The sequence below is a fragment of the Lampris incognitus genome, chromosome 12, assembly GCF_029633865.1.
Source record: "Lampris incognitus isolate fLamInc1 chromosome 12, fLamInc1.hap2, whole genome shotgun sequence".
NCBI lineage: Eukaryota > Metazoa > Chordata > Actinopteri > Lampriformes > Lampridae > Lampris > Lampris incognitus.
In genome coordinates this window covers 34,345,036-34,359,612 of record NC_079222.1, presented here as the reverse complement: position 1 = coordinate 34,359,612, position 14,577 = coordinate 34,345,036, and the positions used below count along the sequence as shown (strand labels likewise).

At 41.8% G+C, this 14,577-nt stretch overlaps 1 protein-coding gene across 1 annotated transcript; it reads left to right on the top strand.

Annotated features, from left to right (window-relative positions):
• The first annotated feature begins 232 nt into the window (after positions 1 to 232).
• On the top strand, positions 233 to 4,745 carry arid6 (AT-rich interaction domain 6). The gene is made up of 5 exons (XM_056290468.1): positions 233 to 377; positions 1,130 to 1,182; positions 1,454 to 1,551; positions 1,664 to 1,811; positions 2,912 to 4,745. The coding sequence occupies exons 1-5, from the start codon at positions 233 to 235 to the stop codon at positions 4,244 to 4,246; spliced, it is 1,779 nt and encodes a 592-aa protein (XP_056146443.1). The 3' UTR covers positions 4,247 to 4,745.
• Positions 4,746 to 14,577: the final 9,832 nt, after the last annotated feature.

Genomic DNA, 14,577 nt, shown 5'->3' with positions numbered 1-14,577 from the left:
CAGTACATTGCAGTACATTGCAGTATATTGCAGTACATTGCAGTACATTGTAGTACATTGCAGTATATTGCAGTACATTGCAGTACATTGCAGTACAGGGTTACAGCAACACGTGCCGTTAAGCACGCAGTATAGTATATGTTCTCAAGTAGCAGTTGCCAAACATTTCTCTAGTCGTTATTCAAGTGTGTAGTTATTGTGCACGTGTTTGTTTTGGGCTCAGCTCTGCATCATGGCTCAAGGAGAGGTCCAGGAGGAGAGGGCCAAGGAAGAGTCAGAGGACACGACAGAGGAGACGTTCCTCAAAGACCTGTACGTCTTCATGAAGAAGCGAGAGACCCCCATAGAGAGAATCCCAAACCTGGGCTTTAAAAAAAGTGGGTATATATATTTTTTTTTAATTTCAATTTCAACTTGATTTGTTCGTCGTCTACTTAAAGTTTTCCTCTGTGAGAAAATGTCAAAATTTGAAGACTGCACGTGCGTTATTGTTTATTATGTTAATACGAAGAAAGAGTGAACAAGGGTGGACGCTGTTTAAAGGTGTGAGACATCACTTAGATTATCTGGTAAACGTTACGACACGTGCAAAAACGTGGGGTGTCCGGGTGGCGTGGCGGTCTATTCCGTTGCCTACCAGCGCGGGCATCGCCGGTTCGAATCCCCGTGTTACCTCCGGCTTGGTCGGGCGTCTCTACAGTCACAACTGGCCATGTCTTCGGGTGGGGAGCCGGATGTGGGTATGTGTCCTGGTCGCTGCACTAGCGCCTCCTCTGGTCGGTCAGGATGCAAATTCAGGGGGAAATTGGGGGAATAGCGTGATCCTCCCACGCGCTACCTCCCCCTGGTGAAACTCCTCACTGCCGGGTGAAAAGAAGCGGCTGGCGACTCCACATGTATGGGAGGAGGCATGTGGTAGTCTGCAGCCCTCCCCGGATCGGCAGAGGGGGTGGAGAGTGGGGTAATTGGTCAGGTGTGATTGGGGAGAAAAACGGGGGAACCACCCCCCCCACACACACACACACACAAAAATAAACACAAAAACGTGGTGTTTGTTTTCATGTAGTTTGAAGTGTATGAGGATTTGACTTGAAATTAATTTATTTTTTCTCTTCTTCTTACGTTACAGTTGACTTGTTTGTGATGTACAAGACTGTCAAAGGATTAGGTGGCTATCACCAGGTAAAACTATCTGCTCAAACCCACAGCCAAAGTACCTTTAATGTCCCTTACAGGGCAGCCGGTACATATAAAACTCTCACACAAAACCCTGCACACAAACACCGAGGCAGAACTGACACGTCACTGACGGACAACAAAACAACAACAGCACATAGCGGGCGAGGAGAACCAGAACTAGACAACATATAATTTAACATAATGACAACATAAAGCTGTAAGACACGGGTATAAAAAGGCCATTTCGTGATTAAGCCTGCATGCACCCCTCCAGGTTACTGCCCAGCAGTTGTGGAAACAGGTGTACAACACACTGGGAGGAAACCCACATAGCACCAGTGCGGCCACCTGCACACGCCGACACTATGAGAAGTGAGTCAACATGCTAGCTGTGTGTGTGCTTGTTTGTTACTCTAAAATATGCAAGTCAGATAACGTTGACAATGTTAGGCGTGTGTTATCTGATGGCACTTTTCATGTGCAGGCTCCTCCTGCCGTACGAGTGCGGCGCGAAAGGCGATGAACTACTGAGCGCCATACCGCCGCATCAGCTAAAACACTTCACTTACACCGACTTATGCAAGGCAGACGATGGCCAGCAGCCAACCAAACGCAGGGCTTTACTACACCATGTAAGTATGCTCCTGCCCTCAAGACAACAGAAAGAAAAACAAGCTCTCACATCTGCACAGTATATGCAACGCTTGAGATCACAGGCCGCAGACGCGCGAGTGCTCACACTGTAAAAAAAAATCATCTTCTGACCTATTACGAGCCCTTTTCTGAGTGATCTCAATGTAAAATATGTAAAGTAGCCAATATGTCATTTAACATATCATCATAACATAATGAGATTACTCAGAAAAGAGCTTTTAATAGGTTGCCTTCCCTTTATTTTTTTTTAAGTTCAACCAGGATGTTGTTTTTTATAGTGTGCAGATATGGTTGATTTTAATGACAATTATCGAATATTCAGACTAAATCTGGGGAAAAAAATGGTAATAATATTTGTTTTGCTCATTTTCACAGAGGAGCTCGTTAATTCGTTGCTGCTTTATAAAAAAGTTAATTATTATAAAACAATTACTTATATATTTTTACTCATGATACTGAAGTTATATAGTTGTAGACTTGAATAACTAGGATGAATAATTGCCTAAAATTAACAAATATTTCTGCAATATGCCTTTTTATTGGTAGTACAGTGGAGACAGGAAACAGGGGGATGATATGTACTCAAGGTCAGGAGCCAGACTCAAACTAAGCTGCCTGAAAATGTTGTTTTCTTGAGGCTCGGAGTGCAGACAGAGATCTGTCTTATGTGTTTATTTTCAAAGAAAATCAGAGCTCAGTTATACGCGCACTGCCAAATTATCATTAGATGTGTATTGCCAAATTATGACTATGGTGACTATGACTTTGGACATTCAAGTCCAAAGAAGGGACAGTAAAATTGCAAACAGGACTAGAATAGAATAGAATAGAATAGCATAGAATAGTTAGTATTTGAATGGTTTTTAGTTAGCTATTTACACATGAGCATATACATTTATTTAAATATCCTGAGCAACCCCTGCCCCTGTTGATAATTTAGTTCATAAATAATTTTAAAAAGAAGTTTTCCAACACTGAAGATGCAAATAATCACTTTTTTCCCCCAATTCACTAGAAAATGTCCTGTGAGCATTGTTTTATTCCATACCTCTTACTACCTGTTTTGTTTCTCCTCCAGAACACTCGAGGCCTCTTATCGGACTCACGAGTGGGGGTGATACCACTGACTGTCCCCCATTGCCCTCAATATTATTATCCAGACTGCCAAGTTCTTTCCACTTATGGCCCTATATCATCATTAGAGAGAACCCCACACACGCCCCCAGTGCTGCAGTCCCAACATCCTTACTGTCTGTCCCCTCAAATCTCAGATGAGAGGGTCAAGCAGCCACTGGAGCACTTAAGATACCTGGCAGAGCAGTACAAGTCTTTGTCTGGTTTGACTGAGCCTCTAAACCTTAGCCTGAAAGCATCAAGACCAGAGACAAATGATCCCCCAACTTCATCATTCACCTCACCTACACCCAGCAAGAACCCCAAGTTTTTGAATAAACCCTCTCCTCTGTACCCTGCCGAGGGAACAGTGAAAAATCAGGGACAGAAAACACAGGGAGATGAAAGACATGTAGGAATGTATTTTTCTGTTACCCCATACTCAAACCCTGTGAAACCTGGCGAGGACAACCCCATCAACATCAAATCCACCCCCTCAACCTCTTCCAGGAGCTCCACATCTGTCTCTGCCTCAACTTTGAGAACAGACACTACAAGCCCTACTCAAATGGTGTGCAGCAAGGAGAGCACTTCTAAAAAGGCCCACATACCAAGAATTTTAAAATTCACACAAGAAGATAGAGAGGGGAGCTCTAAACTAAGCCAAAGCAAATTCAGTCATGAGATGCTCAGGCTTCAAGGTGAGAATGGGGGCAAGATGGACATTCAGATACCAGTGGCTCTGTTGCATGACTGGATCAGGCTGTGTGGGCCCTCGGCCACTGTGTATGAGGCAAACCAACCTGAAAAATCGGACACAAGAGAAAATAATTGGTCTAACTCAGACATATTCCCCACCAAACGATCCGTTCATCACAGAGACCATAACTGCAGCACAGCCACTCAAGATCACTGCCGGAAACAGAGGCCTGAGACAAGTCAAACACCAACCAACCCAAGAAATGGTGATTGCTATAATATGGACCCCTACGATTTCTCAGTGAATCGGAAGGAATTTCACAAGTCTGGGAATTCCAAACCTTCGTATGCCTGGGATATCTATGACAGAGACAACCCAGCTCTGCCCATCCAATTAGAAACTGAGTCTGCACCCTTAGCCATTGAGCAAGGCTTTTTAAGCTCTCGATCCCCAGCAATCAAAAATGACAGACGACAGGGAGAAGAAGAGAGTCCTGGGCAGGGTCCCTCAGCTGTACTAATGGTAAACTCCTCTGACTCTCTGTTGTGTCTCACCAACGAACAGTTTGTCAAGCTGAAGAGAATAATCTCCAGTACATGATGAGTTTCTAATTCAAGGCTTCATAAAGGAAGATGGCGGCGTGAACTCACGTTTGCAGTGGCTTCACCCAGTACCGACTATGCACTGTCTTTGTCCTACGTCTAAGTTTGTGTCGCTTGTGAAGTTTTTATTTTGAGCTTAGATTTTTATTTTTTTTTCGTTTAATGGCTGGGACAGCTAGCATTGGATCGGCTGAGAGAGCTTGGTCTGCCCCGTCCAGTAGGCCCAAGGACCACGGCCTTGCCTGGAGCCGCGCCCGAAATGGAAGCACCGAGGGCGTTCTGATGGGACGAGGAAGCAGGGCAGGCTAAGTTAACTGCTAGCCCATGCAGACTGGCATTTCCGATAACAGCGAGGGCGGTCTGGCAGCGGCCTCGCCTAGCGTTGACTGTGTTTTAGTGTCGTCGTGTGGAGTGCGGGGAGGTGTGTCGAAGGTGTTTTGCTGGGAAAGCTGGCGTTGGATCGGCTGAGGGAGCCTGGTCTGTTGTGTCTGGTGGGCCCAGGGACCACGGCCTTGCCTGGAGCTGTACCCGAAGAGGAAGCACCGAGGGCGGGCGGTGCACCCTCGACAGCGGGGCAGGCTAAGCTAACTGCAAGCCCACGCAGACCAGCGGTTCCGACAGTGATTCCTGGCTGGCGTTCGCTCTCTGGACAGTGATTTTTTTTTAACTGTGTTGCGCTGACTGGACTGCATTGTTAACGGTTTGTCTGTTGTTGTTGTTGTTGTTGTTGTTTTTGTTTGTTTGTGTAACCGGTTATTTTCTTGCCCGGTGCGGGATTCGATACGGGGTGTACTGCACCACAAGGCGACATCACTAACCGCTCGGCTAAAGGGTCAGACCCGTCAGCTAGGGGCTAACGTGTCTTATTAGTAGTTTACATTTGTTTGTTTGTTTGTTTGCTTTTGCTTTGTTCTCTCTGTTTTTGTATGTTTTTGGTGGTGTCGTTTTTTTGAAGTTTTGGATGTGTTTTTTTTATCTTTTTCGTCGCGCTGCTGTGGGCTGGCTGAAACGAAATTTCGTTTCTTTTGTGTATGCAAGTACACGAGAGAAATGACAATGAATTGTTCCTGATTCCTGATTCCTGAACAGATGGCACTGATATACCAACATCACATTTTAGCAGAATGATATTCATTATTGTTGTTACCTGAAAATATTAGAGAATTATAACATCCACAGGCTTATATAAAGTTGTATGAATTGTATATAACATAAGAAATGTGCGTTATCAGGGGATCTCGTGTAAACACAGATGTCCAAAACATGGTTTGTGTTGAGCTTTTCTGCTCGATACTCCTTGCTATGTAAAATCCTCTTGTATAAAACATACCCCTTCTGTGGAGCGTTTGAGATATCCTAAATGTGAATATCTTGATTCAAATAAATAATTCCTTGGGAATAATCTGTGAAATTACTCATTATATGTATATTTGCTAGCCCTGAGTTGGACCAGTGACCAGTGCGTCCCCATCTTTTGCCACATGCCAGCTAGGATAGACTCCAGCCCTCCTTGACTGTTTCGTGTTCTCATGAATGACGCAGGGTTAATACTCATAACCTGGTTTATTAACCAACACGACGAGGATGCAATAAGACAACATACAGGCAGCTGGCATCCAGCACTATCACCATGCGGGGCCCCACCCGGTAACCTGTATAACTGAGTGTTCCTCGGTACGGTGTCTGCAGTGGCTCAATAAACAATAGCAGTAACACAGTGACTGATCTACATTGACCATGAAATAGATGGACGGATGGATGGATGCATGCAGAATACGTAATATACAATGACAATCAGGTTATGTGGGAGGGTAAACTTTCCTTTCCAGGACGTAAAGGGAACCCAGTAAAGTCCTTCAGTGAACTGAAGTCTTACAATCCTTACAGCATATCGCTTGTTTAACATAATGTCTGCAGTCTGTAGATGGTGATATATCAAAGCCATTACACCTCCTCATAAGACACGTACCACACAACAACTTCTGTAGTCAAGGATCACCAACAAAGTAGAGCAAAACTGCCAGCAAGTCAGACCCACACACACACACACAGCAGACCATCGTTTCCGCTCAAACACAGACCCACCCTATGCTGTACCAGAACTTCCGTTACTATAAGTAGCCAACACAAAAGTCTGAGCATAATAGTTGAGAACAGTGGGGGTATTGTTGTCGTGTATCCCATCAGTTTCTGGAAGTACTATTTGCCTAAATATCTGGTATGATGCATATATCTTTATGTGCAGTCTCCTTTGTAACTCACCTCTTTGCTACTAGGTCCTGCCTGTTCACTGTCCTCCTGACCTCCTCCTGCCTCCTGACTGTTATTCTGACCTCCCACTGCTTCCTTTATACAACAGCACCTAAATGTAAAACTCACCATCACTCATACTATCCTGCTCAGTATTAAGCCTGCCGGTCAACTACAGAACGCACAGGCTGCATTATCATCTCTATGTCCTAATTCTTACAGGTTTCAACTTATTCCTATTTTAAGCACAAAAAAAATGTTGGAAATCTCCTCTCCTCTTGTTCAATTTGAGCTAATACAATTAATCAGCCTACAGCACACAAACAAACACAATAAACAAACAAATACAGACTGGAAGGCCCCAAATCCAAATGGGAGGCGCTGTCAAAAGTGGCTGAAGCATGGCAATGGGAGGGGGGAGTCCTAAGGAGAGAGGAACAACATGTGGAGTGAGTATGAATCTGATGGCACCTAACTGAAGAAACAGAGGTTGGAGGAATGTGTTCGATGTACACAATTTATTATTCTTAAGTGTTTTTTTTCTGAAGGTGGTATATGGGCTCAAGGATAGCCTGATGAGTACTAGCCCAAGCTATATTACAATAATTAATATATGGATAAACCATTGATTATATAACTTGGTGGCTACCTCAGTGTTGCTCAAGCGATGGATTTTGCATAGTGTACCAATACTCCTGGCCATTTTTGTGATTATGGCCTTGATATGTGGTTTCCAAGAGAAGGATTCATCAAGAAGAATGCCAAGTAATCACATAGAAAACACATAGGTTATGGAGATGTTTTCGATTACGATTTTAGACGACGAGTTAAAAATCATCGATTTAAGACCAAAAAAAGATGACGCTTGGTTTTTTTGTTTTTTTTTTTTAATGAATGATAGTTTGTTGGCCTTTAACCAAATAGACAGCTTATTAAGTTCTTCATTTAACACTTTAATGATGGTGTCAGGATCTTTATGTGAATAAACACTTGTGTCATCTGCTAATAAAATTTTAGACAGCTTTTCTGGCACATTGGGGAAGTCATTAATATATATCAAAAAATGGCAAGGGCCCAAGAATTGAGCCTTGTGGTACACCACAGAGTATGGGAAGAAAATGAGAATTTGTTCCCTTATAGGACACAAACTGCTGTTTATCTTTAAGGTAACTGGTGAACCAGAGCAGTGCACTGTTTCTAACACCAATATGTGAAAACTTCTGAAGAGAATATGGTGATTAACTGTGTCAAATGCCTTAGATAAGTCTAAAAAAAATACCTACAGTGTTTTCCTTTTATATCTAACTTTGTATATTTAATTAATTAGATGAGTAAGTGCATATATGTTGAATATTTTTTCTTAACTCATACTGTTGTGTATATATAATGTTGTACTTATTAAAATGTTCGATTAATCTTGGATAGACGAGCTTTTCATGTACCTTTTGATAAAGCAGGCAAAATGGAGATGAGCCTATCATGATTAAAATGGCTGGGTCATAATCTTTATGAATAGGAATAATCTTTAATAATATATAGCTATATGTAATATGAATAATATTTTCTCTAAGCTATTTTCAGTTCAAGAGGAACAATTCCATTTTCCAATGAGAGATTGAAAATGTGAGATAGAGGTCTCACAATGTATTCATGAATGGATATCAGTAGATTTCTGTCAATGCTATGATAACCTGGAGAATAATCTTTCAGACTGATTAAGGTCTCGTGAACCTAATCTGGAACCAGCAAGAAATGAAAATGATCATTGACTGGAGAATTCATAAACTGAAGAGGCCTATGGTTGCTAGGAGGAATCTTGGAGGCCAAAGTTGAACCAACTTCTGGGAAAAAGCAAAAAAAATTGTTGGCAATTAATTGTGGATCAGCGATAAGACCCCATCAACCTTAAATTCATTGGGTTACTGCTTGTATTTTTTTTTTGAAGATACAATTAATCGTTCTCCAAAGAAAGGTCATGTCATTTTTATGTTTAGATCATTCTACATTGTAGTGGTGTTTTAAGCTCCCCTGATAATGTGGATTAATTTAGTTCTATATATATTTTTAAATTGGGCAAGATTCAATGGAGTGGGACTGAAAAGATATTTTTTGTACAGTCTATCTAATGTATTTAAGTATTTCATGATGGTTGACCCTGTGATGGCATATCTGTGATGTTAGCTGGTATGCTAATGTTACTAGCTAGTAAGTATTTTTGCCAGTTCAAGAGACATGTGTTTGTTAATTGCGCTTTTCTTCTGTTGTATTTTAGAGTCATTCAGAAAGCTTGCCTTAGCGTGCAATATCTGATCATATTTTGATTACATACCTTTATCTTAGGGGAAATTTGCACCAGCCACCAAAGTGGCTTCTTTCCTCAAGCCATAGGCCGCGGAACCGGTATGGCCAGTAGGGCCGTGGCCATACCTACTTTGGCGTGCATCAAACATAAACATGTGTAAAAATTCAAATCGCAAATACGTGACATTCTTAATGTATTGCACTTTTGCGCGCTTCCTGGTCTAATCCCCACTAGCTGTAAGCCTACGTACAGTACGTAGCCTATCACAAGCAACAAACTCTGTTTCCTAACGATTGATTGGTTATTTGTGTCACGTGAGCTTAGCGTCACACGGACGTGAATTCCACAGAACAATAGCAATAGCAACGTTAACATGAATGATGAAGCGTCGAAAAACAACTGATTTCTTCGGGTCAAAGTTAACCAAGGTAGCTGAGACAACCACCGTCACTCCAGCCCACAATGAGCCCTGTGAGGAACCGGAAGTAGAATGTCTATTTGTCGCTGCTCCAACTAGCCCCTCTGCCGCCGCCACCCTCAGCGTTATGAGCCTATCGCCAGATGTACGCAGGCTGTTGAAATTGGTTTATACTGTAACGTGCATGGATAAGAAGACACGCTGGCCGCTGGCTCGCGGGTCTGACACTTTAGTCGAGCGGTTAGCGATGCCTCCTGCGGTGCGGGCGACACGGGTTCGCTTCCAGGCCGCGGCAGTTCCTGTGGTTGCGTGGTCCCCCGAATTCGCTACAATACAATTCCCGTGTCAACTGCCAGCGCCGAGAGGTCTTCCTCAACCCTTCGTCGTATGAAGACTTATCTAAGGTCAACAATGACTCAAAGGCGACTCAATGACTTGATGTGCAGCCACACACACAGGGACGCTTCGGCCAGTGTGGATGGTCTCGCCATTGCCAGTGACGTCATCCAGCACAACGAGAGACGGAGGAACGTCTCTGGGGAACGTTTAAGACGGGGTGGTGAGGGTTGACATTTTTTAATCCTATGCAGCTGGACTTCACGTGTCAAATGATTTACGCTTTCTAATCATAGTGATTATACTATTTGATTGTGACTCAAGTGTAGGCTATAATCAGGACAAATAAAAACGGCAATAATAAATAATAATAAATAAAGTTATGCATTACGAGTGTGGCTTGGGGGGGAGGGGGGACGTCACGTCATTCTTGGCCCTACCCATTCGAAATGCTACTGGCTCTCTACAGTTTAAAAAATTATCTTTTTGAGAATAAAATTATATCAAATAATGTATTGCAACTCCTTTAAATACACAAATACAAGTTCTTAAACTATGTCGTTACAAATTGCATCTTTGTTTTTCTTTTTTTACAGAAAGTTGAATCAGTTAATCTGGACACAACGTTTATTAGGAGAGCGACTTCTCATCACTCATCTGAGTGACCTCTAGTGATGAAGTGGTGGTGGAGTGATGAAACGTTTCTCTCTTAATAAACGTTGGGACCGGATGAACTGATTCAACTTTCTGTGATTATCTTACCTGGTTTATTGAGCATGCATAAAGACATCTTCTTCTTTTTTTCTGTCCGACAAAAGGCAAATGACAAAATACTCAAAAGTAACGACATACGTATTTCAAATACATTGAATTGAAATAGCTCAGCAGTGCTACATAAGGATCCTTCCCCCTGTCACCTGACTTCTTCAAATGTCTCTTAGCAATCTGAACCCATTTTTCAGCTTTGCTCTCAGCCTGTGGGTACAGGGGACTGGAGGAGTTCAGAAGAAACCCATACTGCCTTGCAAACAGCCTGAGTTCTCTGCAGCTGTACTACGCTCCATTGCCACTAGCCACATACTGTAGAATCCCAGGCCTTGCAGAGAAACGTCTCATGTGTGTCATAACACAATTAGCTGATGTCCTAGAAAGCTGGACTATTTCGGGGGTAGTTCGAGTAGTAATATATCACCACACGATAGTCGTTGTCATTCAGATGACAAAGCTCAGATCAGTTCCCACCTCTTGCCACAGTTTGGTTGACGTGTCTGCAATCAGCATTGGGTCTTGTGTTTGTTGGTAGTGATGTCTGAGGCAAGTGTCACATCTTCCAGTCATCCCCTTGATGTCCTTATTGATCCCTGGCCAGTACACTGCCTCTCTCACTCTCCTTTTTCTTAATTATCTGCCTCGAGGGGCCCTTTATGGACGCGATGAAGCATGTTGTGGAATCCCCTGTGGAACTGTGGAATCCCCATCCTGGCCTGTCTGAGCACGAGGCCATTAGCCACATCCAGATCCGCTCTTGCTGGATGGACTTGTGGACAGCTGCCTTTTGACCAGACGTGTTGAAAATTGGTTATCACCGCCTGCGGTGTCGCTTCTTTCACAGTTTCCTGCATGATTTTTTTTTTTTTGCAACATTATGTCAGACACGGGATGTGATGACGTCACCACGGTAACATGCATATCTTCGTCATCCGACGTGGGGGGTGTCCTGTGTTCTCGTGCCAGGGAGAGGTTCCCCAGACGAAGCGTCAACAATCATGATGTATTTCCCTGGTGTGTAGTCATTCATTCATTCATTCATTCATTCATTCATTCATTCATTCATTCATTCATTCATTCATCCATTATCCAAACTGCTTATCCTTACTCATTGTGGAGATCCAAAGCCTTTTGCGACCACAACTTGGATTTAGGGCCGGATAAATACGTACACTTGACGTGCATGTGTAATATATATTAACAGCACATCATGGCCCCAGTTTTTATTTTCATTTATCATTCCTGACAACAAATGACAGAAGACAGCTTTAAAGTATGGTTAGTTCCTGTAATTCCACGGTTTTGTTGGGATATGAACATTAAAAACAAACAAAAAAAATTCCCAGAATTTAGAATGAAAAGGTGGCGGTGAGGGAGACGGTGTCCTATATGCAAAGATTAAAAATTGAAGAAAAAAAAATCAATTGTGATAATTCTCTGTGTATAAAATGTTCATTTTAATTCAAAGTGATTTGATTTAAAATCGTGTAGCAAAGGTCATTTGCCATGATGTCAACGATGATTTGGGCAAGCGACAACATTCAGGGCGAGACGTGTTTCTGTGCCTCTGTGACGGCCATCAAATACTGAGATATGTGGGAGCAGATCAGTGTGGTTACAGATTTAGAAAATATGCTCGTGAGATTAAAGAACATCATATTCCATCATATGTAGATTGCTTTATTATTAGATTGTTTTTCTCAAATCTGACAGGCCTGTGTTATTGTGTAATGGCATGTAGGACAGGTCTGTCAACATGAGGAATGTCTGGAAGGACATTGTAATGCCCTCTTAGCAACTCAGAACACAGATGTGACTTCCTCTTGGTCTTAATTTGTATAAAGATAAATTCTAATCTGAACGTCTGGTGGGGATGAATGTCATCTTTGGTATGAGGATGTGATAAAGTCATTACTTGAAACAACACACACCCATTGTTTGGCAAATCATGGGAACAAGGATATAAATACTCGGCGTAATAACTAAAGCCACTTCACATTCGTAAGATGTAGCCGTAAGTGTGGCTAGGATGCCACGTTTCACACAGCACAGCCTTTCCTCCCCATCCGCCCCAAAAAAAATGTGGTTGAATTCCTACTAAGAAAATCAACAATTTGAACAACAGAACCTTATTGGTGGGCAACAATTCATTAATCAGGAGTTGCGTTACATATTGTAAGTAATGTAAAGCATACTGACTCTCAGAAATTGTACTTTAAGTACTAAGATTTCCCCATAATTTGCAGAGTAACTGCCACGCCCTACACGTTTCTGAGGCACAAGCCCAACATCCAAACACAAACACAAACACAAACACAAACACAATTTTGGTTTACCATTCTATTACGTCACCCTCTCCAGGTCAAGTTTAAAATGTAAAGAGATTGACCCTGCAGCTTCCTGCTGAATGTCGTCTCCCAGACAGGGCCTCAAGTTATTTGGGTTGCTTGGTTTGATCATCTTTGTGAGTTTGGTTCTGCTTCTTCGCTGTAGGTGTTTGTACCAGGATGTAATGTTCAAAGTGTGGACAGGGTTACAGGCAGCTGATGAAATGTCATTTTTGACTTGGGGCGTGTGGCGGAGTCAATGTTTGTATCAATGTGCACTGGGGTGATAAACTTATTTATGTTGAGGGAGAAACCGGAAGCAGGTAGGGCTGCGTCAAAACAAAACAAAATATTATTTTTAGATGCAAATCCATTACCCATGATAGTTGGCATATGTCCCATATATGTCGTATCCCATTATTTATTTATTTTCTTTTTTCTCATTTTCCAAGCCGTTTATCCTGATGGAGCCTATCCCAGTGCTCATTGGGCTGAAGGCGGGGCAACACCCTGGACAAGGTCGCCAGTCCATCGTAGACATTAGTAAATTAATTTGCGATACAAATTAATTGTAAATTCAAATTAATGGAATTAATTGTTCGACTGTGTGACCTTATCTGGTCGTCACACAGTCGAACAATTACGTTTATCCGGTGAAAATTAAATGTGTGAAGAAGTTAAAAAATAAATTAATAAATCAATTGACAATATAAATTAATTGTAAATTAAATTTGTTAAATTAATTGTACGACTGTGTGACATGGCTGGTCATTAGCGGGCATCTATTAATAGGACCAGTCTGATACTATTAATAGATGACCGATGATACATTATTTACGGTACGTTCGCTAGCCCCCCCCCCCCCCCCCCCCATTTTTGTGCTCGCGCTTGTTTTTCCTGCTCTTACATTGGCTTCAAACTACTGTGCCAGAAATGCTTAAAACCTCGTTTCTGGCTTTTTTTGGGGGGGCATTTCAGGGAATTGCAATGACTTACCTGTAAACCCATATTAATGGACATTCCTGCTCTTCCTCTTTGTTATACCTCTGGAGGGCAACTGTCTTTACTAAATTCAAACCGTCTGAGTTTAAGGTCCAGACGTTTCTCTCACCTTTTCTCTCACCTGTCACAAAAAAATGTTGGAATTAATTCCCATCTTTCATCAGGTCAAGAAATGTACTTACTTCATTCAAGAAAGGCCCCAAATTTTAAAATTTTTTCCGGGCCTATCTTAATCCTTGAATGGTTTCTATGTAAGTTTCTTAAACTGACTTGAGGCAATTTCCAGCTAATATGAATAATTTAATGTTATAGCTGGTGTCTGCCATTACTATTGTGCCCTTACTTACTTAGACATCCTGATTCCACCGCAAGAGTAACCGTTTTCTACTATTATGGCATTTTACTATATGCACTTGACATAGTATGTACTCTCTCTGATACTTAGATGTGTTATTTTCCATCTATTTTGGAGCTTGATTTTCCTGTCACTCCCTCTTGATAATCCAAGGCACACTTGCATTAAATGCAATTGGCACGACATGGAATTTTAGCAAAAAAATATCATGACTATATTATGGTTTATGATACCTGTTTGTAATATTCAAAACTATCTGGTAATTGCTGATTTTCGTGTAAGTTTCTTGGGATAAAAGCATCTACTAAATGAGAAAATGTTAAATGTGAATGTAAATGAATGTAAATGTTTTGAAAAAAAGTGAGTCAAATGCCATGTTCCCCCTCAGTTAGGTTTTGGAGTGCCAAGTCAGACAAGTCAGACTTACACAGAATAGACATGCAGCTAAAACAAAGAAAACAAGGTCAACATAGCCACTATATACAGATACAGATGTATATAAAAAGTATATTATGCAAAAGAAAAAAAGGAGAGAAAACAACAATAACGCTGTAACAGGAGGACAATAGTG